Here is a 26,725-nt window from a genome sequence, read left to right on the forward strand (position 1 = left end):
TGTTCATAATACATGATATAGATTAGTAATTGTTTAGTATTTGTAACCGCGGACTTCAAAACCAATCTTAAGTGTCATTTTTTAAACAAAGAAATAAATTGAGATTCGCACGTTGTCTAAAATATGAATAAATAATCATCTTTATATATGGTGTGTAAGGACAAGACAATATTTGGCCGAAAAATACAACTATTCGAAATTTTAAATACTTAAGTCTGAATGTATCAATGATTTATTTTTATTTTTAATTTTTTTGTCTAAATGAAGTGCTTAGCAATGCATAATCCTAATAAAAAATAAGTTGTGATATAAAAGGATCTTTACTTAATATCTTGATGTTTGGCATAAAAGAAGAATCTATACTTCTGACCATTACAGCATATTAATATATACCATGCAGCATAAAACATATTGCTTTGTTTTGTTTTGTTTATTAGAGTTTCACATCATGAGGTTTTAGGACAATTGGTAAAATCATGTCATTACCTGTTACAAAACTTCAACGATGTCTCCCAAAGGCTACTGTGGTTTCTCCAACAATCTCCTGACTAGAAAGGCTCTTCAGCTTCTGTCTAATTACTGTATGTCGTTCAGTGTTTCTCTGTCTTTACTCTGCTTTACTCCCACTGGTTAACTGAAACACTCCATCGCAAACTCCTACATCACCTCCCAAATATACGAACAAGTGTTTTCTTCAACCAGTGGCAATGTTTGGACGTATATGTGATTTAAAATCTCTTCAAAAATACAATGTATGACGAATTTCATAACTCTCATTTTTCTGTTTTGTCCTGTCTTGTGTGTGTCTGTGTCTGTCTGTCCTTTACGTGTCTCTTCACTTTTTAATTACACATCTATGCCATGTATACTTTTCTATTTCGTTCAATTACCCATAATTTATCATTTTACCCGAACATGTAACGAAACAAACGTAACAATTTGCTTCCATCGTCCATTATTTAACCACAAACATTTGTTTTATGCTATCATTACCGTGGTAAAAAACATAAAGCCACGGGTTATGAGAAATCGCGCAGCCTGAACAACATATCAGGTATGGCGGGGTCGTCCCTGCGTTTGACCCCGATCACCAGCACGCCCTTTGACCCCTACGAGGCCCCGGGACCCCTCCGCCGCTGCCGCTCCCCCATTCCCTCCATTTTGTAGCAGAATAATCACGAGTGACAGAACGACTCAGGAAAGGAGGAGAGAAAGGCAGGATCGCCTCATGCTAGCATTCGTAGCAATAACACTGAGAAATCGTGAACGCATCAGTAGATACTCGCCGTCACAAGCTAGTGTACGGACTGGACTTTAAACCAGAGGACTTTTTTGAGAATGGGAGTTAATGCTTTGTTGTTTTCCCCCATTGCTTTCTTGCTCGGATTTAAAATATATCAAAGTACTTTTCATTCAGATACACTGCTGCTTTCGTTTTTGTGTTGAAACACCGTTAAAATAAGGGTATGTTTACACTACATCATCGTCTACATAAAACTGAAAACGTTTCAGCCATTTATTTACTTATTAAAGGCTTTCGTGTTTGCCGATATAATCATTAAATGTTTAGTTTTTATTAAGTTGTATAATAACGGCTTTCGTGTTTGCCCATATAATCATTAAATGTTTAGTTTTTATTAAGTTGTATAATAACGACTTTCGTGTTTGCCCATATAATCATTAAATGTTTAGTTTTTATTAAGTTGTATAATAACGGCTTTCGTGTTTGCCCATATAATCATTAAATGGTAGTTTCTGTTAAGTTGCATAACAATTTAGTGTTTGCGGACATAATCGTAAAATGTTTAGTTTTAATGAAGTTGCGATTAAAATTTTTTTTCTCAATTTAAATAATATTATTATTTTTAATATAAAATATTTTTTAAAATCAGATTTTTATTATTATTATTTCATTGCCTTATTATTAAACGTTTGAAAATTATAATTTTTTAATAAAAAAATTAAGTTCTTTAAATTATTGTAGTTGTTGCAAGCTGAATCCGAAATTTTTGTTTGTAAATTTCGCACGTAAAAATATTAATTTGACCTCACGTTGTGACAATTGTATAGACACACTGCCTCCGCAACTTTCTTCTTCTTTTTTTTCTGCATCCAAAAAGACGTTTTGACAAAATCAAAATCCAAAATGGCGTTTGAGAATCTAATCCACTTGGTCTCACAACACAAGAGCTTTATGATCAGCAAATTATGGAAAATAAAGACACGGCATACAGTGACTGACTTTGGCAGGTGATGTTATGTGTGACAATTTTTTTGATTTGATTACAAAAAACACAAAGGAAAATTTCAGACTTCAGTGTGCAAAGACCTTTATGCCCAATTCACACGGGGAGTCAGCATCAAAGCTTTATTCACTTTGAATGGGTGACATCAGGTGTTGCCGAACTACATTATCGATCCGTTGGCGTTGCTTCAGTGGCGTTGCTCGCTGCAGAAGTTGGGACTTTCTCAACTTTTTAAGCGTCAACCAAAACGTCAGCCAATCAGATCACTTTATGCAAATACCCCAGCTCAGACAGTAGCCGATTGTGGTCTAATTTCATTGGCTGATGCTGCTATGACGATCCTGTCAGCCCCAACTTCAGACACGCCCTCTTTCAAGAGTTGACGCTGAAGCCCCGTGTGAATCGGGCTTTAGTATTAAGATGGTTAAATTGTAATAATAAATTCTGTATTTTTAATTTTAATTCTTCAATGAATAATCTGTATTTATTAATTTTAATAACTTAATTTTTAATAACTCTTTTTGACAACCCCTTTAGTAAAAGAAATTTGATGTCAAATATTATAGTTACATTTAAAATAGTTAAATTATAATAGTGAGTATTTTTATTTTTTATTTAAAGACTTTAATGAATAATTTTATTTATTTATTTTATTTTTATTTGATCAATTATTTGTTTTAATTAATCAAACCGTGTTTAAAAAAAGTACTAGTTACTATTATAAGAATTAAATCATAATAGTAAATCCTTAATTATTCATTTTAAAGAATTCAATAAATTGTCATATTTTATAATTGTTTCTTTTGCTGCATCTTATAAAATGAATAATATTATGAAGTGCTGGGCAAAAATGTATCACGTTTAATTGCATCCAAACCCAAAAAGTTTGTTTCGACATAGTATATATATATATATGTCGAATATATGATACAAATTATATATCATTTTAAATATCTATGTAACAAAATTGTTTTGTTTAGCTCTGTTTCTATGTATGTCTTTGTATCACATTTACATAATAAATATATATAAATCGCACACACATATTGTCAAAACAAACTTTTATTTTGGATGCGATTAATCACGATTAGTCTTTGCCAATGCAGCACTCATATCATGATACAGCGTTATAAGTGAATAACTTTATTTCAGGAAGTTTCATAGCGCAAGTTTTGCTAAATTATACCGATTTTTGAGTGTAAATACAATGTGAAAGTGTTGACGTCTTGCTCATGTATGTTACATGTTTACTCTGTAGTCTCGAGCAAGTATTTGGCAACCAAAGCAACAAAATTTCTTTATAAATAAACAGACATCGCCACCTACTGGCCTGGCATAAAACAGCATTTTCAGTCAATTTAGTCAATCAGATCAGTTCGATACAGAAATCGACTAACAGCATATTAAAAACGCATCCATTTTTAAGGACGTTGTTGTGTGTAAACATACCCCAAGATGGCATTACTGTGAATAAATGTGATTTACGCAGCAGGATTTTTAATGCAAGAATAATGTACATATGCAATCATAAATCTAATCGAAACACACATAAATTGAAGTGTATCACGCACACATGTATAGATTGTTTATTTATTTGTATTCCTCAGACTGGACTCAATCAAAAGTGCAAGTCTTTGAATCAAAAATAGGATGGGTGAAAGAAAAATCACACATTTTTAATTGCGTTTGTGATCATGGTCATACTTCGTTCTTTGTTTGCATACTCATAATAACACGTTGCCAGATTTCACCTCCTTGCAATCCAAAAACTGTATAAAAAAAGTGGGAAAGTACAATTAATGAGTTTGCCATTGTACAGTGTTTGTGATGTTTTAGTGTTAGATTTTAAGAGGATGGAAAATTGTGCAAACTTTAAAAAATAATGCTCATTCACCCATATATATTTATGTATATGCAAATCATGCACAATATTCCACACTAATTCATAATGCTTCAAACATGCGCACATGTGGTGTTATTAATTTATGATTCATCTAAAGAAGAGGCGAAAGAAGGAAGATTATGTGATGATTTAAGAGCATTCCTCGTTTGTCTTTGTCAATGTTGCTGTCCTGCTGTTGTTTAATTATTATTATCATATTTTGAATGTTTTCAAAGACCAATTGTTTTTGTTTTCAAAAACATTACACTACAGTTTCATTTGTATATGATATATACGTTAAGTGTTACTGTGTTTCTTTTTTTGGATGAATAGAAATAGACTCAAAAAATATGTATTCAGGTCGACGTGACCAAGTGCTTCCAGAATCAAAAACAAAAGAGACGATATTAAGAAAACAAGCCATTTCTGAGAAAATAGGAGCAAAAAAAGAGGAATAATAATAATGACATGTTGCAATAATTGCAAAGTTGTAGTTTATAGGAAACTGTGTGTTATCTAGTTTTTAATCATTAAATGTGATTTAGTTTCCCAATGGAGAACAACCCTGAAACAGTAAATATATCAGTAAGGAGCCATTTTGTTTTAAACATGGTTCCTCTATCATGCAATCCTGGATCCTACAATGTGTTCGGTGTCGTGCGAGATTCAGAATCCCATTATTTCGCTCAATTATATAGGGACAAACTACTCTAGAAAATGCTGGGTTTTGTTAAACAAATGTTGGGTCAAATATGGATAAATGCAGTGTTGGGTTAATTTTGTTAAATTCAAATTAATTTAGTAACTTTGGTGTTTGTAACTTGAGTTTCTATGATAACCTAAGTTTGGTGGGTTAAAAAAAATATCTGGTTAATCAATTTATCATTATTAGATCAGCAAAAAAAAAAAAAAAACATATTTAAGAAAGCAAAACCTTTTAATTGCTGACAAAATCAGAAGTAAGTTTTGGATCAGTACGTATAAAATATAAAATAATAAAAAAAATTTAGTTTATTTTATATTATATTTAGTAGTTTCTTTGTTTATATATATTTATCTTTATGTTATATTTATTTTTGTTTTATAATTATTCATTTTTAATATTATTAATATTTATTTTACGTATATATGTATTTTTTTATGTATTAGTATGAATAAATTAGTATTGTACTATTATACTAGTATTTTGAATATTGCTAGAGGGCGTCATGGTGGTGCAGTGGATAGCATGATCATCTCACAGCAAGAAGGTCGAGCCTCTGCTAAGTCAGTTCCTGTGCGGAGTTCTCCCTGTGTTTGCAAGGGGTTTCCTCCGGGTGCTCTGGTTTCCCCCTCAGTCCAAAGACATGCGGTACAGGTGAATTGGGTATGCGCTAAATTGTCCGTAGTGTATGAGTGTGAATGAGTGTGTATAGATGTTTCCCAGAGATGGGTTGCAGCTGGAAGGGCATCCGCTGCGTAAAACATATGCTGGATAAGATGGTGTTTCAATCCGCTGTGGCGACCCCTTATTAATAAAGGAACTAAGCCGAAAAGAAATTGAATGAATGACTCCGGTTTCCCCCACAGTTCAAACCCATGCGCTATAGGTGAATTTGATAAGCTATATTGGCCGTGGTGTATGAGTGTATGGATGTTTCCCAGTTATGGGTTGCAGCTGGAAGGGTATCCGCTGCGTAAAAGATAAGCTGAAAAGAATATGAATGAATGAATAATTTTTCATTTCTAATAATAATAATTATTATTATTATATACATATATATATATATATATATATATATATATATATATATATATATATATATATACATACATACACACACACACACACACATATATATATATATATATATATATATATATATATATATATATATATATATTTGTATAAATAAATTAGTCTTTTTTTATTACTATTAGTAAAAATACTTATTTTTGTTTATTATAATATAATTAATGCATGCATTTATGTATATGTGTATATATATATATATATATATATATATATATATATATATATATATATATATATATATATATATGTGTGTGTGTGTGTGTGTGTGTGTGTGTGTGTGTGTGTGTGTGTGTGTTTTTTTTATTAGTATTAGTAAAAATGTGCTTATTTTTGTTTATTATAATTTTTAATATTTTGAATATTTATTGTATGTAACTATTTTTTCACTAAGAATTTTTGAAAAGTATTTAAAATTGATTAAGTTACATTTGTTCACAGTATTTAATAGTTTTTTTTATTGCATATTCTTTACTTATTAATTTGTTATAATATATTATACTTTTTTTGTGTTGAGCATAAGACTTTTGAAAACATTTATTTATTTTACCAACCCCACAATGTCACCTTATTTTATAGTTTATTTATTTACGTATTTTCCTTGTTCATTTTTTATTCGTATATTATACTTACACTTATTTTATTAATCATGAATAAATAATTGTGTAATACATGTATTCTTTTTTTAACTTCTTTTCTTTCTTTTTCTTTTGTTCAGCAAAACATTTAGATGTGTCACCAAACCCACAATGTTGATTGTACACCTAAAAAATATAAACTTTTGCTGCTTGTTCAAACTACGTATTTAAAATGAGCAGAAACAACACAATTCTTGAAATCTTTTGCAACAAGAAATTGTTTTATGTTCAATCCACTTAAATTTGTTAAGTTAACTTCAATTTGTTTTGGGACAACCTGAATGAATAGTGGAATCCTGCATTTTTTACAGTGTACAAGTAGTATCACTAACTTAAAAGTTAAATGTCAACACCATATTTTCCTTTTAATTTTTTAGAACAAAACAACTCTATATCAATGCAAAACACGAACACTAAAAATATATCAAATATATATTTTATGATAAAGTACTGTAATATTCATTCTGACATTACAGAATCTGCATGAGGACTGAATCTCGCAGGACATCAGCGTTAAAATGACTGTATTTTAACACAAATAGCGGACACCAGGCCTCCTCATACACTGTGAAACCACAAAAAAACTGATTAGTCTCCGTTAGTGATGGAACTCTAGTTAATTAGTTAAGAAGATTCATCTCTAGATGAAAGATAACCTCGTTCCTCCATTTGTGAGTTGATGTTACTGTTAATATTGTGCTGTTCTTGTAGTATGCAAACTGATTTTTTTCTTGTGTATTCATGTAGCTGTGCCCTATATACAACACTGTCAGGCCACTGAAACACATCCAACATGTTTATATTAAAAAAGCAAGACCCCTCTATGAGGATAATTTAGGCTACGGTGTTGTTGTAGAGACTCATACACTGCTAGCTAGATTTAACTAGCTTCACTTGTTGATGCTACGCTACTATAGGCCCACATCGTAAACTTGATCTGTATAAATCTGTATCTACACGAGTGAATGTCCATTAAACTCATCTCTGCCTTTCTCTTTATGTATGCTGCTTGTTTTTTTTCAAGAGTCGATTGTGTGTTTTGTTGATATTTATGTATTTGAGAGTTTGTTTACGTGTGTTTGCGTATTATCCTCAGCCAAATACACTCAAAAAATGATGTTTGTGGACCACTTATTTAAGATGAACCATTCTTGAGGGTTTTTGGGACAACTTACATATTTTGTGTTCGATCCAATTTGTAGAGTTAATTAGTTAACTTAATTCCTTCATGTTGTCTTCATTGTGTGGAGCGCAGCATGTTTATGTGTAAAAAAAACAACAGGTTATGGTTCATTTATTGCTTTTTACGACTAATAAAAATATGTACATAAATATAGTGGTTGAGGCATAATTTTATTGACCTGAAATGTTAATTTTGTGTTTAAAAAAATTAGATTTTTAGTCAAAAAAATTGCTTAATTATGCAATTATCATTGTCGTTTTATTAATGGTTTTAATTAGTGTTTGTTTTTAGTTTTTTTATTAGTGCTTTATTTTAGTTTTAATATGTTTTTTGTTTTTTATGTCTCAAAAATGTTTTTTAAATTTAATTTAAAAAAAATATTAAAAATAAGAAAATAAATACTGTTTTTTCATAATTTGTCATTCACGATTTCCCCTTTTTTATTCCTTTGAATTGCATTATGGGACAATGAACTTTTCTCCCACAACTTTTAGTGTTGAAATGTTTTAAAAAGTGACTTTTATTCACATTTTAATAGTTTAAAGTGAAATATTGTCTGAATTGGTTTTGTAAATTACGGTACAAAAACCTAGTAATAAACTACCAGTGATTTTTCACCAGTGACTTATTTCTCTCTATATTTTTTCTCATACATTACATTTGTAACCCACCAGTCCTGCTGCACACCCAACCCAGTCTGAGCTGGGATCGTACCAGCGATTCTTTGTATGGGAGTCAGTTGCTCTAACAAGGAGGCTAAAGACCATGGTTTTTAGCGTCTGTCGTTCAAACACCTATTGAGGTCAGAGGAGTGAGGTTTACTTTCATAGCACTTCGCTAGCTGGCCTCCATTACACTCACTTGCTTAAACCTTACTCCTATCCCAGACGAGCCCCTACGTGTAACCCACTGGTCCTACTGCAACCAATTCAGTCTGAGCTGGGGTCGAACTGGGGATTCATTGTATCGGTGTCGTTTGCTCTAACAAGGAGGCTAAAGACCATTGTCTCTAGCGTTCAATAGTATCTGGATGCAGCCTTTATGATGCAAGCTGAGATTGCATCACTCAGCGATGCAATGTCAGACGCAATGCACTCAATGGAGTGAGTGACATCACTGTGACGGGTAGGGTTGGGGGTGGGGTTAGGTAAGCGCATTAAAAAGCATTGGATGCAGCTCAGATTGCACTGCACCGAGTCTGCAGCCAGACGCCTCTCCTAGCGTCTGTCACTAGAGCACCTTTTGAGGTCAGAGTGAGGTTAACCTGCAGAGCACTTTGCTAGCTGGCCTCCGTTACACTCACCCCCTAAGCCTCACTCCCATCCCGGACGAGCCCCCATGTGTAACCCATAAGTCCTACTGCACTCAACCCATTTTGAGCTGGGATCAAAATGGCGATCCTTTGAATGGGCGTTGGTTGCTCTAACAAGGAGGCTAAAGACCATAACCTCCAGTGTCTGTTGCCAGAGCACATTTTGAGGTTAGAGCACTGAGGTTTACCTGCATAGCACTTCGCTAGCTGGCCTCCATTACACTCACTTGCTTAAACCTTACTCCTATCCCAGATGAGCCCCTACGTGTAACCCACTGGTCCTACTGCACCCAACTCAGTCTGAGCTGGGGTCGAACTTGGGATTCATTGTATTGGTGTCGTTTGCTCTAACAAGAAGGCTAAAGACCATGACCTCCAGTGTCTGTTGCCAGAGCACATTTTGAGGTTAGAGCACTGAGGTTTACCTGCATAGCACTTCACTAGCTGGCCTCCATTACACTCACCCCAATAAACCACATTCCTATCCCAGACGAGCCCCCACATGTAACCCATTGGTCTTAGGGCCTACTCACACTATGCCATCCGTACCGTGCCCAGGCCCGTTTCCCGGATCGTTTGAGAAGTGTGAGTGTGCTGAATCTGGCTCAAGCACGGTTCACTTGGCCGGCCCTGGCCCGGTTGGAAGAGGTGGGCCTGAGCGCGGTTCACTTGGGCTTTGGCACGGTACGCTTGTGTGTGAGTGCAAAACGAGCCAAAGCCCGAAACTGAAAGCGAGACGTGACTTTTAAGGGACTGTTTCATATGGATTTATTAATCATTCTTACTGTTCAGTGAACGCAAACTGCCGTCATTTATTAAAGACGAGAACTCCTCACTGCACGACAGCTGCGCGGCTTCAGCAGACCTCCTCATTCCTGCAGCACGAGAGCTTTATGATTGTTTATGAGCGCCAAAAGTGGCGGATCTGTTCGGCGAAATATCTGACTGCGTGTCACCGCATCCCTAAGGACTGTTTGGCGAAATATTTCACGGCATATCAAACGACTGACACGATATAACTAGAGAAATCTCCACTGTGCTGCTGAGTGAGAGAGCGCTTTTCACTGAACAGCCCAGCAGCGATGACGCAAGCGTGCCGAAGCCCGTTTATGGTGTGAGCGCTGGCCGTTGTGGGAGACGGGAGGGGGGACAAGCGTGCTTTGGCCCGGTTCGAGGCAACTGTACCTAGTGTGAGTACGGCCTTACTGCACCCAACCCGGTCTGAGCTGGGATCGAACCGACAGATCATTTTATGGGAGTCGGTTGATCTAACAAAGACGCTAAAGACCATGGCCTCTAGCGTCTGTCACCTTTTGAGGTTAGAGGAGTGAGGTTTTTATCTGCATAGCACTTCGCTAGCTAGCCTCTGTTACACTCACCTCCCTAAACCTCACTCCCATCCCGCACTGACCTCCGTTACATATTATTTCAAACTACTAAAATGCCAATAAAAGTCAAACTATGGAGTTGAAGTTTCAACATCAAAAGTCGACAAAGCGGAAATCAACATCCCATAATGCAATTCACAACCATAATTAAACAGAAAATACAGAAACTATTAAATAATGCGTATTTAACCAGTGTATTTACTTGTCAACTAGCTAAATTAACTATGTTTTTTAATCAGATATGTGTATTTTGTTTCAAGCAAAATGAAATGAGGTACCAAAATTGTGTTAGATTTAGTTAAGTAGAATTTTACCATTTCTTTTATAACACTAGAATGAATTATATCTGTTAACTGAATTCTTACAGTACATGCTTAACTTTTTACCAGCCATCCACAGGTAAACCTTCCCCAGCTTTCTACTGTTTTAATCAATAAGTTTCCTTTATGAGTGATAATGTAGTGGTCTTATTATATTTTACAGTGACCTAGAATGTATCTGGGGTGGACTATTCCATTCCTGCTAGATCTAGAAAGCCATTTGGCCACATTTAGTGTCAGCTCTCACTGTTAATCTTCAGGTTAAAACACTGTGTTATCATTTAATTGCAATTAGCGCCTGTGCATTTTCTCCGGGATTGGACTTTTTCACCCTTGAGAAGATACATTGCACAGCCGGTGTTCAGTGCATGCGACTTCATCTTGAGATCTGTGTCTCTCTTTGTGTGTATATGTGTGTTTAGAAGAGTTTTAACCCTGTTTGTCTTCATTTTTTCCCCATTTTTTGTATTCCGTAGCTTTGTATTTGTGTGATTATGTGTATTTTCTGTTAAAGCATTTCTATATCTTAACGGAATAGTTCACACCCAATGAAATGAAGATTTGCAGAATATTTTACTAACTCGCTGGCTCTCAGAGATGTAAACGAGTTTGTTTTTCATCAGAACAGATTCGGAAAGATTTTAGCATTACATTGGCGATGAATTCGGAAAGGAACATCAGTGCAGTTTATCATGGTGTAGTTTCACAGATCACATCCAAATGAGGTCTAAAGATTTTAATACTCAGATTTTGCCGCAGTTGATGACACAAACTTACCAAAGTAAAGACAATTCTAAAAGCCACACCTTTCCCCATTTCAATTTTATCCGTGATGACCCCCCCCCCCCCCCCCCCCCCACTCTTCACTTTTAGCCACAACACCCCATGACCCAATTACAGTTGAGTTTAGGGGCAGGGCTTGGGTGCCACGCCTACTTTTTTAAATCTTATGTTTTCATTCGTACATTTCGTACATTTACACACTAAGCCCCAACCCACCCCCAACAGTGTACCTTCTGAAAAGGTATGACCCCAATTACTGATTTTAACCCTTTATTTCTGATATTGAAAACTAGGATTCGTAGAGGGCACCAGGTTTATTTTTGCCTGCCTATTAGGGAGAATTGTCATAAAGCCAAAATATTTTCAATATAGTTCATTTTGGCAACCATCCAAACTTTTGTTTTACAATCTAGATAGCCTGTATTTGACCATTTGACTTTATTTTCATTGAATAAATTAAATAAAATATTTGAATGCCGTCATTTTTAACCATCTTTTTTTTTTTTTTTTTTTTTTACCATGAACTATTTGCGTCTTTGTAATTAGGCCTATATATTTTTGTGGTAACACTGTCACCTCCTGTTTATAGTTCTAATATAGCAATAGGTCCCAAGAAGCCATGGTATACATTGGAAACGCCAAGGGGCTTTAACTGTTATAAAATCATTGTAAACCACATGATCATGGAGCTTATTGCTTTTCTATAAGGTTTATTCCATAGCAGTGTTTCACAAAATACAAAAAAAGCTAATTCCTTCATTCATTCATTTCTTTTCAGCTTAGTCCCTTTATTAATCTGGGGTCGCCACAGCGGAATGAACCGCCAACTTATTCAGCATATGTTTTACCCATGACTGGGAAACACACACTAATTCCCACACTCATACACTACGGTCAAATTTAGCATATCCAATTCACCTGCACCACATGTCTTTGGACTCGTGGGGGAAGCCGGAGCACCCGAAGGAAACCCACGCGAACACGGGGAGAACATGCAAACTATGCTATGCATGCAAAGAGTTTATTTAGCTCAGAACTGATAGCATAATAGTAACTAAGCAACACACAGATGTATGTTTCAGACTGAGAAATAAAACTACAAAGTTTGTCACTGGGGCGATACTTTTTCAAAGGGTACACTTTTGCACCATACAGGAAGATGGTAGTACCTTTGCGATACACATTTGTACCTTTAAGGTCTATTTTTGTACCTTTAAGGTTTACTTTTGTTCTCTTAAGTTACCATAAGATGGAACGTTGAGAGAAGTCAGCTGAGGTGGCTCTGGCATCTGTTTCGGATGCCTCCTAGACGCCTACCTAGGTAGGTGTTCCAGGCATGTCCCACTGGGAGGAGGCCTTGGGGAAGACCCTGGACACGCTGGAAGGACTATGTCCCTTGGTTGGCCTAGGAATGCCTCAGGATCCCCTGGAGGTGCTGGAGGAAGTGTCTGGGGATTGGGAAGTCTGGGGTTTTCTTCTTAGACTGCTGTCCCCGCGACCTAGCCCCGGAAAAGCGAATAAAAATGAATGAATGAATAAAAGTTAATGAGGTACATATTTGTACTCTTAAAGTATTAATATGTACCTTTGAGTACCTGTTAGGAATAAAAATGTACCTTTTGAAAAGGTACTGCCCAGTGATAGATTTTGTACCTTTATTTCTGAGAGTGCTGTAGATTATTTTACAACAGCTTAAGAATCGAGCACTCAGAAACAAGGACCAGAAATCTAGCATGAACTACTGGTCTCCGAATCTGTTCTGATGAAGAAAACAAACTCATTTAGATCTTAGATGAACAGAGGGTGAGTAAATATTCAGCAAATGTTCATTGATGGGTGACTTATTCCTTTAAGTTTTCTCAGATGTGTATTTACAAAGCTTTGCTTTCTGATGAGTTTATTTTTCTAACAAAATCATTTTATCTCTGTTTTTGTCCGCAGTGTTAAGTTTCTAGCATTTGGCAATTCTTTTAAGGAGACGCGGTTAGTCGCTGAATCCTGACAGTTTTGCCGATGGGGTCGTACCATCCACACAGGACATGAGAGGAATGTCGGACTGGCAAGAGGGTGAGACTGGAAAAAAATAAAGCTAAATATTATATATGTATATGTAAGGAAGGAAACTGGAATTTTCCAAGGCCGGATCTTCACATGGTAACCAAAGCAACCTCACCGAAATTCCGGATCACTCCTCTTTCTACAGACTGACTGACTTTACAGCAACAAAACCGAACATTGCACTGACACCTGAAAGAGGAAAAAGACTCTTGAAGGAACGAACGGAAAAACAAAAAAAACATTCCAATGATTTAAGATCAAAAGACCAGGCGTTTTGACTGCGGTGCTCACCTGGGCCCTGAGTTTCTGTATATTAGCCTATATGTAAGAATGAAGGACCAAGTTAGAATAATTATGTAGCATTTCTGCTAAGACCTTGTAGCATTTCTTGGCTGGGAGAAACTCTCCAGAGACTTTTTACAGACTGATATTTCATTGACCGTTTGCACAGAATGACTAAAAATGGCTTAGTCATGCACAATTTCTTTCTTCTTTTCTTCCCCCACTCAGCATATTAGCAGCAAAAATGTGTTGTTCGTGCATTGCCGTGTGGTAGTTCCCACTCTCCGTCCCAGAAAAAAACAAAACAAAAGTCTGAGTCTTAGAGTAGCTTTTCTTTGTGAATGAATCTAGAGCACTGAAAAGTGAAACGCAGCACTCTGCTTTGGTACGTTGCTATTCCCAAAACAGTCTTCCAGTTTTTTCCCCCAATGTCCAGGGGAGGCAACATCGAAAACACAGTCCTGACAGACCAAAGCCCAACTGTGACCAAATAACGTAAGCTAAAATGGCACAAAATCACTTACGAAACAATGTTCCCTGCCAGATCTGAACTTTTTTGTCCCTTTAAATACTAACGGATTGGCTGTTCTGCCAGGGGTGCTGTCTTTATAATTCCCTTAAACAGAGGACTTCCCAAAGTGGAATTCCCCAATCTAGAGGTTTATTTTCTGATTTATTTAGTAAAGCTGATGCTGCCATAGATTATATACGTGCACATGCCAGTGCTTGGACCAATAAAAAGCGTTTTTGCTTTGTGGATAGAGGGTATAAAGGTTAGGGATGTGCGCTCCTGTAATCTCCCTTTCCGAGAGAAAAAAAATCGTCTATGTTAAGACGTGTCTAAAACTGCCTTCAGAGTTTCCCTCCATCTCTGTCTTCTTTCTCTCCTATTGGCTCGACAGCTTCGTTCCGTCTTAACTAATCAGAGGGAACGCGAGAAGTCAACAAGAATATATGACTACGTTTACATGGACATCAGTAATCGAACTACTTGCCTTAATCTGAATAAGATAATAATATGGTTAAGTTGTTTACATGAGTTGCTTTTCGAATGTTCCTTTCATAATCCTGTTTTACGTTATAGCGCATAATTCATATAACGTCATTGCGTCACTGCGCTATCCACTTTTCCTCTGGAGTTTCACGTAATTTTGGGTGTTTCATTTTTTTAATTTGTTGACTTTAACTGCAGTTTGGCACTAATAGCATTGTGTCACCACTCTATCCACATTTCCTCCAGAGTTTCATGTAATTTCAGGTTTCATTCTTTATTTTTCGACTTTAACTGCAGTTTGGCACTTTCATTCGGGAACATTTCATGCATGCCCCCCGTGACAAACTGAGATATTTAATGCGAGTACATCTGGAAGAGTGTAGTTTTAATGGAATTCGATACCGCACACCGTATGGGGAAAAAACCTCTGCAATTCACGATGCACTTAGATTATGAAGTCTGAATAAGGTGATCAAAAATCGCTGTTTACATGGTAGACTCTCAATGAGAGTATTGTCTTAATCGTATTAAAATTGGATTATTGGTGTCAGTATTGGTGTTTAATTTTTAATATGTTTGTTTGTTTACATGTCTGTTCTGCACTTAAATAATGCAACTAAAATCGGATTACTCCACGTCAAAATTGGATTTGTTTAGTTCGATTATAAGTCGGATTAGGGTCATCAAAAATCACTGTTTGCATGGTAGACTCTTAATCAGAGCATTGTCTTAATCGCATTAAAATCAGATTATTGATGTCCATGTAAATGTACTTAAATGTTAATGATTACGTTTACATGGACATCAGTAATCAAATTATTTGCCTTAATCTGAATAAGACAATAATATGATTAAGTTGTTTACATGAGTTGCTTTTTGAGTGTTCCTTTCATGATCCCGTTTTACATGTTAAAGCACTTAATTCCACTAACGTCATTGTGTCACTGCGCTATCCGCATTTCCTCTAGAGTTTCACATAATTTCGGGTGTTTCATTTTTAATTTGTCGACTTTAACTGCAGTTTGGCACTTTCATTGTCATTCAGGAACATTTCATGCATGCCCCCGTGACAAACTGAGGTATTTAATGCGAGTACATCTGGAAGAGTGTTGTTTTAGTGGAATTTGATATCGCACACCATATAGGGGAAAAACCTCCACATTACTTTATGCGGGTGTTCTTGGTCTATCACTGACTTGGACTCTGTGTCAAACAGCTATGTGTGTACAGACTATCCTGTCGCAGAATGCGGCAAAAATCCTACACAACGGTAATAGTTTGATTAAGGTGTTTACATAAATCAATAATGCGACTAAAATCGATATACTCTACATGTCTTAATGTCTTACATGTCTTCGATTATGACTTTAGTTGGATGAAGGTCATCAAAAATCACCGTTTACATGGTAGACTCTTAATCAGAGTAATGTCTTAATCGTATTAAAACCGGATTATTGGTGTCCATGTAAACGTACCCAATGTCGGAAAAAAAACAGAACTAATTTATATTTTGATAGGTAGTCGAATTGACATCTGGATGGTTCTCGAGGAATCACAGATGTCTGAATGCGACTGTAAAAATGCGATGGCGACCACCCTATTTACACAAAAAAGAAATGAACGAAAATATTATCGCACTCTTTTTTTTTTGGTTTTGTTTTCGGAGGGAGGGTGCAAAAAAAAAAAACATGCTCCATTTAGAGATTGTTTCCTCAGACTGAACTGTGAGAAAATGGATGTCAAAATATACGCTAACGACAAAAAAAAAATACAAAAAAAAACTAACGAGAAAAAAAAAATACATGGAGAGATTAAAAAATGCATTTTTGTAACTTTGTTTACCAGCATGAGAAACTTTGCATGACTGTATTTTCTGCTCGCCCTTAGTTGAAGTGGGGAGGGCTAAAATAATAATAACAATTAAAAAAAGATGAAGATGTTAATAAAAATAAATAAAAAAAACATGATATGCAATGGATATTTAAGAAGAAAAATATATTTAAAAGAGCTATATTTTGTTTTGAAATAGAAAGAAAATGTGAATAAATTCTGACTTACACACAAGCACACACACACACACACACTGAACAGTTTTACTAGATTTAAAAGATTAAAAAAATACCACCAGAATCTGTTTGCTACATACTGCCCCGTGTTACATTCCCATCTTATTTTTTAGGTTCTGTATCTCTCTCTGTATGCTAAGCGATTCGTCCATCTTGTCTTTTATTGTAGACCTAATGCTAATGTTTGTCTACGTACAGCATTAGCTTCTTATGTAGCCATGAAAACAACTGTGCTGATGGCAGAATCTTCTGCGTTGGGGCTGATAGAGTTTCATTCTCAGTTCGATGTTCAAATGCTCTCATTGGCAATAATCTGAATGATAATCCAGAGATCTGTTGGATGGAGACTGTAGCAAAGCTAAGCGGAGTCTCGGCGTCTTCCTCACCAACAGATGCGGCGTTTTGAAGACTGTGTTTTTGTAGAGGCGTCGCGCCTCTAATCTCAGGTGAAAAACATGAATAATGTCAGTTTCACACCAGACCTCTGCCTGCTCGCTGTCATCTCGTCGGATCTGTTTTAATATCCCATTAAAAGTGGCCGTGTGACACTATTTAGTTGGGATACAGGGCTCGTGTCTTTATATTTAAATCCGATAGTGTTTCTCTTTTAGTGTTTTATCATCGCTAATGAATGTTATTGAAGTTTTAGGACAAAAAAATCTAAACTTTTAGCATTTAGCTTTAGGCTAACAGAATATATTCTTGTTAAATTTAATGATGCTAAAAGTTGTTTTGATTTTCCGAAGCCCAGACTAAAGCTAAACCTTTAGCATTTACTGTGGCTTAAATAGTTTAATGGAAGAGCTCATGATTTAGTTCGAATTTTCAGTTTTACCCAGGTGTCTCAGGTCACTAGCTTAATGCTAAACATTTAGCATTCAGCATTAGGCTATTAGTCAAGTTAAATAAGTGTATCTGTAATATTGAAAACTGAATGAGCAACATTACATGAGTAGCGGTGCAATATGGCTGTATATCGGCACTTGTGGGAAGCGTGCGTTGGTTCGAGGCTGCAGGGGCGTCAGCATCAACGCTTCGCGTTCACTTTAAATGGGTGACGTCAGGCGTTGTCAAACTGCATTGTGGATCTGTTGGCGGCACTTCAGTGGCGTTGCTCGCTGCAGAAGTTGGAATTTTCTCATCTCTAAGCGCCAACGAAAGCGTCAGCCAATCAGATCGCTGTATGCAAATACACCAGCTCAGACAGTAGCTGGTTATGGACTATTTTCATTGGCTGACGCTGCTATGACAATCGCGTCAGCCCTAATTTCAGACACACCTTCTGTCAAATGTTGACGCTCAGGCCCCGTGTGAATCGGGCGTTAGTGTCCCACCAGTGACTATATACAGCCATATTGTACTGCTACTCATGTGATATTGCATTTATACAGCAGTTCGATGGCATAATCGTGTATATAAAAAAGAAAATCAAACAGTGTGTCTCAAAAATACTTTTGTATGAGGAACTACTTCCTTCCGCCGTTCATTCACATCTGCAGCTGACGTCAGAACAGCAGAGATCATTGTTCATTCACCAACGTCACTTTAGAGCTAGTGTTTGAATGATTCTCCAGCGTAATGTCTAAAGTGATGACTCAACAGCTGATTTTGCTGACATTTTAAGATTATAAGGCTGAGCAGCATGAAATGCCATCAGTCTACAGAGATTTCCCAGTATTTTTCTGTTGCAATCGGGAGATCACAATAATTAACCCAGAAAAAGCTAAAGCAAAGCAAACACTAACAGATTACTATTATAATATCTATAAATCCAGCACTGCAACTTATTATACGGTCTCTGTCTCCATCTTGTGGCGGAACTTCAACCATCTTTGCTCTGCTCAGTATGACAGGCTGATGGCCGCGAATGTGCTGAATCTCAGAAATATTTAATATTTAAAATAGGCTCTATCCTTATAAATAATCTGCATAGTTGCAATCTAAACAACTACATTCTTGCTTGAAAAAGCTTCAAAAGTATATATGTTGTCCAACAGCTGCAATATTTGACAAACTGCAGTGAGTTGTTTAGTCCCTCTTTAGTCCTTGTGTGGGCGAACTAATTCACAAGAGTGAAGAAGCTTTATGAGTGCTGATGATGCTTTAATATCTCACGACTCTCAGCCAATCAGATTTAAGAACCAGACAGAACTGTTGTATAAATTAAAACAGGTAAGTTTAGTCATGCTAATTTGATGTCATAAAATGCTATGTTTTTACTCACTTGAAATATTAGCATTTAGCTTTAGCCTGATGCAAGATATTTAATGTTGCCTACTATTAAAATAACTTACTAATTCCACTCATGCACATCAGATGTCCACACAAGTTTCACCCAACATGTTTGTCCGAAAATGTTTTGGTTGTAGCTTGGAGCGCCAGGTTAAAGTTAAACATTTAGCACTTTAGCTAATAAATGTGTTTATCCTTCATTCTGTAACCGCCTACAGAATGCTAACCATGCTAAAATGTTAACTTTTACTCATGTTTATTGTTGAAGGATTTTTGTTTGTTGTAAAAATAAACCTAGCTTTATGCTAATAAAAACATCACAATCACTGAAGCTAAATGTGTTCGATATAGACTACCAAATTTTAAAAGCTAACTCCCTGTTCTTTTATTGTCCTAAAATATTTTACCAAACTTGTTTATCATATCAGTTTTTCTTTGTATCTCAGGATCTTTTAGCTGGGCTAAAAGTAAACCGTTAGCATTTAGCCACCACCTGCTTAGATCTGGGACTCACTCAGTAGCATTGTAGCACCGCAGCTAATCTGTGAGCATTAGCACAATCGCATTTACAACACGATTGTGCAACAAAAGTAAGAGTCCTATGCAAAACATGTTAGCTATTGATTTCGTAATGTCCATCAATCCTACTCTGTCAAATAACACTTATGTGGACATTTATTCATGTAGACGATAATATATGAACGCTAGCAGCCAATTGACTTCGAAGTTCACTGTGTTACGATAAATGAGAAGCATCTGCTAGTTAGCAAATGGACAGCAGGGTTCCCTTTTATTTGAAAAACTTCAAGCCCATCAAAAATCTTATTTTTACTTACGAGATGTCTTAAAGTTTTGATTTAGAATATTTAAATAAGCCTATTTTATTAGCGCTTTTAAAAACAATGATTTATTGTGGATTTGTTATATTTTTGCAACATTTACGACAGCATATTATATTATATACTGTCTTTTGCAACAAAAGCCAGCGTAATTAATATGTGTTGTATTGTAAGTCCATTATTTTTGTTCGTTGGGGGGTGTAATAATTAGCATTTTTAGTGTGCGGCCAGCTGACGTCAAGTTTGTCGGAGTAGAAAGTAAATTAGCTACTAATGATACTAGTAATTGTTGACTGGAGCATTACTTTTTAATAAAAAGCATTGCAATTATATTAGAAAAGGTTGATTATATTGATATATCTATCCTTCAGGTTAGTCCCTGATTTAGCAGAGGTCGCCACAGTGGAATGAGCCATCAATTACTTTAGTATGCTTTATGCGGCGGATTCTCTTCCAGCCGCAAACCTAAGAATATGAAATAAATAAATAATAATACATGTATATCACAGCTATGATCTTACCGATAGAATGGGAATAATACAAATACTGTTGATTCACAAATGTATTTGTATTATTCACATTCTATTGGTAAAGTCATAGCTGTGATCTACATGCATTATTATTTATTTATTTCATAGTTTGTGCTCAGCAAAATGTCTGATTATGGTTGAAGGTCTCTGCACACTGAAGTCCGAAAGTTTTGTTTGCGTTTTTTTTTTTTTTTTGTAATCGTATGCGACAAATTTGTCACGAAAACAAAACTTCCACACTGAGTTTGATGCGTATTAATTAATCCATGGTTAAATTTTTTTATGACTGACGTTCGTTGGTGGTGTGTCAAAACAACTGACACAACGTGAGGTCGAAATAATTTTTTTACATGCGAAAATTACAGACAAAAATTTTGGGTTCAGTGTGCAAAAACCTTAAAAGTCTTTATACACTGAAGTCCGAAATTTTCGTATGCGTTTTTTATAGTAATGGTATGCGAAACATTCGGCATGTAAACAAACCGTGAACACTGAGTCTGATGCGTATTAAAAATCCATTATGAGAAGACGCAAAATATTTCAGAGTAAGTTCAAGCAGTAATACTTTTTTCTCCTCTTTCTTTTCCAAAGTAGAAACAGAAAGAATAGGTCGCATATTGTGTTCATCCAAAACTAGCCCACATAGAGAGGAAGGAGAGCTCAGCTCATTATCAAAGAGCTGCGCTACGATTAACCCAAAGTGCAAAATGCAATGTTTGTGATACTTCACACTTTCACATACAGTACGTAAACAAATCCTGACCAGAGACTGGCAGTACCTATAGACATTATATTAGATGGCGTTCGCGTTGACGTGTCAAAGCAACGAAACGAAAACGGACCATGCTTTCTATTATAATGTATATGGAGCCACAGAATCCAGCATATAGGGGTTTTCAACTGTCTGCCACATTCTGTCTTTATTTTATGCAGTGTGTTTGTCGTGAAGTTATCTGTAACTCAAATGACAGCATTCTGTATTTAGCTTTTTTCTTGTACAGGGGCTCTAAACTGTCGAAACACCTTTCAAAATGCTTTTTCGGATGTGAAAAACAGAAAAAAAAATACGATTTAGATTTTTTTTATGACGGACGGAAGTTTCGTAGGCGGTATGTCAATATGATTTACACGAGAGGTTGAATTTAATTTTTACTTGCGAAAAGTACGGACAAAAATTTCTGATTCAGTGTGCAATAACCTTAAGCCAACAAAATCGTAGAAAATTCTGAGATATCACCCCTAATGTACACTAAAGATTAAATGTCATAACAAAAAGTCAAGACAACAAATGTCTGTGTGTTGCTTTAACAAGTTAATGATGTTTCAACTCAGTGTTGTAAGTCCGACTTAATATTTTTTAGTCAGTTTGATTGATGTATACTGAGATGACTAAAAAAGTTTGTTTGATCGTAGCTTCTAAAAAAGTTAAGGCAAAAATGTAATTACTCCAGTTCTTAAATAAAGGTCTTCAAAAGTCTTTTTAATCACTCGTTGGGAAAGGAAGAGAGCGTGATGAATGTCGGCAGGCATTGGTCCGGTGTCCGGTGTGACCGTGATATTTCACATTACATCCTCTGCTGTTTGCTGGAAGCGGACATTCGACCTTTAGCAGAAAGACAACATGACACAGCGAATATTTTTGAAACCTTAGCAAGCGAAAATGAGACGTCTCGCGCCGGGGTCACAGCGTCCAGAATGAAACCTTATAGCCCGAAGAGCTCAAAAAAAAAAAAAAAAAAAAAAGAAGAAGCAGTCCTGCATATTTATAGTTTTATAAATGCTTTTGTTTATCAACTGAATGAATAATTTATATTTTATACAGAGTTCCGTTTTTTTTCTTGTTGCATTTCAAAGTGTTCATATTTTTTACAACCACTTTGTGTCCAGAAAGAGCCAGTGTTTGGGTTTATTTTAAGCGCACTTCACTGCAGAATAAATAAATAAATGATTACCCGTGTGTTTCCAGCAGGAACATGGCGGCTCTCGTCCTCACCGAGCGCTGATGTTGTTGTTGTTTTTTCCCGCCCATTTTTGGTTTCTGAGGCGAGTTGAGCTCGTCTTTTTGTCGTGTATGAATCTGGGTGTTTCTGCATCTGATGGTCTGATTTTGTTCACTGCCTGCTCTTGTATCAGATGTCAGTTCGATCACTCGTTTACTGTGTTACGTTTGAGTTGATGTACTTGAATTTCAGATATGCAATCACCACCTCTCTGACCACTGCCAATCATCCCGATCAATCAACATGATCAGTAATCAATAATTAAAGTGATTAACAAACATCCACAGGGTTTCTTTGTTGTTTGTATGTATGAACTGTGTTAATGTATTTTGCTATTGCATATGGTTTATTTAAAAGAAAATTAAGGTTCACTTTACTGACATGAAAAATTAATACATTTATTACATATATGAATCTTTTTTATTGCTGTTCTTTGTTTTAATTTTGATAATTGTGGGTGTTTTATTTAAAAGAGAATTAAGCTGGTAACTCTTTAACCATAGGTTTCCATTAGATAGTTCATTTACTGACAAAATAATAATGAGCTATACATTTATTACACTGTTTATTCATCTTTTTTTATTGCTGTGCTTTGTTTGTTTGTATTAATTTTGATAATTGCAGATGTTTTATTTAAAAGAGAATAAAGCTACTAACACTTAATTAAACCAAAGGTTTTTATTAGTTAGCTTGTATATTTACTGACAATATGAATGAATTACACTATTTATCTTTTCGTAATGTTATTAAATTAATTCAAAAGTTAAAAAGAACCACTTTATTTTAACGTTAACAAACACTGCTTTGGATTCTAATAATGCATGCTTTAATTTTTTTAGTAAGTACATTAGCAAATGGAAGCTTATAGTTTGACCTGAAAAAATAAATACAATTTTTATATATATATATATATATATATATATATATATATATATATATATATATATATATATACAAATTAAAGCATTGTATTATTTAAAAGATATTTCTATTTTTAGCAAGCATATACATTGTTAAATTAAGGATTTTACACTGCTTGGAAAAATGGCAAATGCTGGGAATGACAAGATTTTGTTTTTTAAAAATCAATGAAAATGTATTCAACAAAAAAAATTGATAATTATCAGCATTATCGGCATTTTTATTAGTATTATTATTAACACACACAAAATCGATTATTGAAAAATCTAAACTGAAGATTGAATAAATGATGGTAAAAAATAATTACATTTGACAATAAATTTCACTAATCGAACGTAATTCTAATTATTAAAATAATTGTAATTAATTAATTATTAAAACTTCTAATCGTAATTCATATAATAGATTTAAAAAATATTACAGTAGTTATTCATCTTTTTAATGTTACTAAATAAAAATAAAGTGGTTCATTAATTCTTAACTTACAGATGAGTTAATGTTAACAAACACTGCTTTAGATTTTAATAATGCTGAACTATGATTATTAAATGCTTTACGTTAAGTACATTAGCAAATGGAAGCTTATTGTAAAGTTTGACCAGAAATATTAAAGAATATAAAAAATGTTCCACAACCCAGCCAATATAAAAGCATTTTGCCATTAAGGAATAGATGTATGCATTTTATGTTATGTATTTTAATGCATTTGATACATGTACTGATTAAAAAAAAAAAAAATTCTTAAAGACCAATAACAGCAAGGCATATGTTCAGATTTAATAACTCATATAACATTAAAGCAAAAAAATATATATTTATCCACACATTTCAAAACTGATTATTGATTGTGACGCACATAAAACAAATCCCTTAAATCAGTCCGCAAGCTTTATTTTGTTAATAAAACCACTTCATTAATGTATTTAAGTGCGGTATGAAACTCTCCCCATGTCAATAAAGATTACAATAAACAATCAAAAAGATGCAAAAGGTTAGCCAGAAACACAAGAGCTCTGATGTTCGTTATTGATTCTTCCTCCAAATGGCAAACAAACATCCAAAACAACACAAAAATAAATATTTCAACAACTGACCCCATAATGACACACTTTCAGTAAGGAAGAAATTCCGGCACACGTTCTTTACCGCATGATTAAACCCAAGTCTATAATATTATTTCCCTTTAAAGGGATAGTTCACACACAAATTGAATTCAGCTATCATTTACTTGCTCCAAACCTGTTTGAGTTTATCCAGTTGAGCACAAAAGATATTTTGAAGAATGCTTGAAACCTGTAACCATCGGCTTCAATAGTATTTGTATTTCTACTATGGAAGTTTGTTGTAACCGGTTTTCAGCATTCTTCAAAATAACTTTTTTTTGTGTTCAACATTTTTACAACTTTGTAAGCATTTTTTTATAAAGCTACTTCATTTTGTTTTCTCACTCAAGTGAATAAAACATGAACACAAAAGAAAATACTTTGAAGAATGCTTGAAACCACTGACTTCCATATTAGAATAAAAATCTAATACCAATGAAAGTTAATAACAGGTTACAGGTTTCAAGCATTCTTCAAAATATCTTCTTTTTGTGTTTGACAGAAAAAAGAAACTCGTGAAGGTTTGAAACTACTTGAGAGAGAGTAAATAGTGAGTTAATTTTCATTTTAGGGTGAACGATCCCTCTTAAACCTCTTTTAAAACGGGTTAAAACATGCCCAATGTTTAGTGGCGTTTATATACACTAGTCAACATTTAAAGCGGATCAATAGAGTTTTTCAAAACTGTCCCCAGGTAAAAATGGCTGTTTAATAGTTTTAGAACTACTTTAACTGAAGGTTTTGATCTGCTTCAGAAGTTGAGTAGTATAGATGTTTCTTCAGTACTCCAGGCCTCTGATGTTGGCGATGGTGGCACTTAATCTTCGGGGTAGTGTTTTTGCCGTCTGCCGATACTCGTCCGGTTTGACACGGAGAAGAGTAACAATATTCTGAAGGGTCCTGGAGGTCTGCAGACCCAGTGCATCCATCACGTTACTCAGGTAATCTGCATCACCACCACAAAAAAACATATTATATTATTAACTAATTAATCGCACCTTTTTAAAAAAATTAATCACGATTAATCGCATTTAAAATACTGAAACTTGTAATTTTGGCTATTTAAATGTAAAATTAATGTAAACGCAAGAAAAAAAATATTTAAATTCAAAATATAATTGTTTTATAGAATTTTTGTTTAACTTGTAACACAGATTTCTTCATGTAAACAACAAACCCACAATAAACCATCAAGATCCTGGCTTGACAGCCATATTTATTACAGAAATTAAACACAGGCATCTTAATGACATTTAAATTTCAAAACAATCAATGCCAATAAAGAAAACCTTGATTTCCATGTTGGATTCTAAGTGGACTGCAAAAAAATGCCAAAATACAGGAATTGCAGATATGGAAAATGAAAAATTATAATAATAAACTATAAAATACAAACTGTTGCACTCATTGTAAAGTTTTATTGCTGTGAGTTGAGAACATTAATTATAGAGTAGAAACAATTCTGCTTAATCCTCCTTTACATTCATCCAGTTGCTAAGACTAGGAGTATCCCGCAAGTGCACAGAGACTCCCAAATGCCCGCAAATGAATGATAATTTCTTGCAAACCGGTCGTTAAATACATTGCACACCCCTCTCGCCCCTACTCAGATACGTCGCTCACTCCACCCCTGACACAGACACACACACAACGCGCTGCAGACGTTTTGGCCCCAACGGCCTTCCATACTGGAGCGACTCCCCTCAGATTCAACACGCATGATCACGTTCATCAAATTTGCTAAGCGTCCTAAAGTATTACTGTATTTCACAATGATTCTGACACAACAACACGAAGCATACGCTTTCGTTGCGTTTAATGAGGAAACACGCTAAACTTGGAGGGCTCATGCTGAAAGGCAGTAATGCCCTGTCTTTGACAGCTCGCGACTTCACCAGACGTTCTGAGTACATTTACATAAGACACCAATACTCCGATTTTAATATGATTAAGATAATACTCTTCTACCGTGTAGCCTTAAAAGGAACCTTACCTTAAAGGAACACAGAGTCACGAAATGCGGAGGATTTTCTTTCTGTTCGCCATGCGGTATCAACTTACAACAGATGTCGAAAGTTAAAAATGAAACACCCGAAATTGCATCAAACTCTGGATAACCTGTGATGCAACTAATTGTTTTATACTGAAACTTGCCT

General features: G+C 35.1%; 2 protein-coding genes across 17 annotated transcripts in view; one reads left to right on the forward strand and one right to left on the reverse strand.

Moving 5' to 3' along the window:
• Window positions 1-16,817, forward strand: part of kcnc3b (potassium voltage-gated channel, Shaw-related subfamily, member 3b) — a 143,122-nt gene extending 126,305 nt beyond the window's left edge. For 6 of the 11 annotated variants that reach the window (XM_021470206.3, XM_021470207.3, XM_021470208.3 and 3 more), the window contains one exon: window positions 13,486-16,817. Coding sequence is in view for 5 of the 11 variants with exons in the window: in XM_021470208.3 (XP_021325883.1) it covers window positions 13,486-13,499 (14 nt within the window). In the remaining 6 variants the exon portion in view is untranslated. 11 annotated transcript variants of the gene reach the window in all.
• Window positions 16,818-24,228: 7,411 nt separating this feature from the next.
• cog7 (component of oligomeric golgi complex 7) overlaps window positions 24,229-26,725 on the reverse strand; it is a 30,413-nt gene continuing 27,916 nt past the window's right edge. For 2 of the 6 annotated variants that reach the window (XR_012399216.1, XR_012399215.1), the window contains 2 exons: window positions 25,100-25,515; window positions 24,337-24,759 (listed from right to left, as the gene is read on the reverse strand). Coding sequence is in view for 2 of the 6 variants with exons in the window: in NM_001077393.1 (NP_001070861.1) it covers window positions 25,349-25,515 (167 nt within the window). In the remaining 4 variants the exon portion in view is untranslated. 6 annotated transcript variants of the gene reach the window in all.

This window comes from Danio rerio, chromosome 24 (genome assembly GCF_049306965.1).
Source record: "Danio rerio strain Tuebingen ecotype United States chromosome 24, GRCz12tu, whole genome shotgun sequence".
Classification (NCBI taxonomy): domain Eukaryota; kingdom Metazoa; phylum Chordata; class Actinopteri; order Cypriniformes; family Danionidae; genus Danio; species Danio rerio.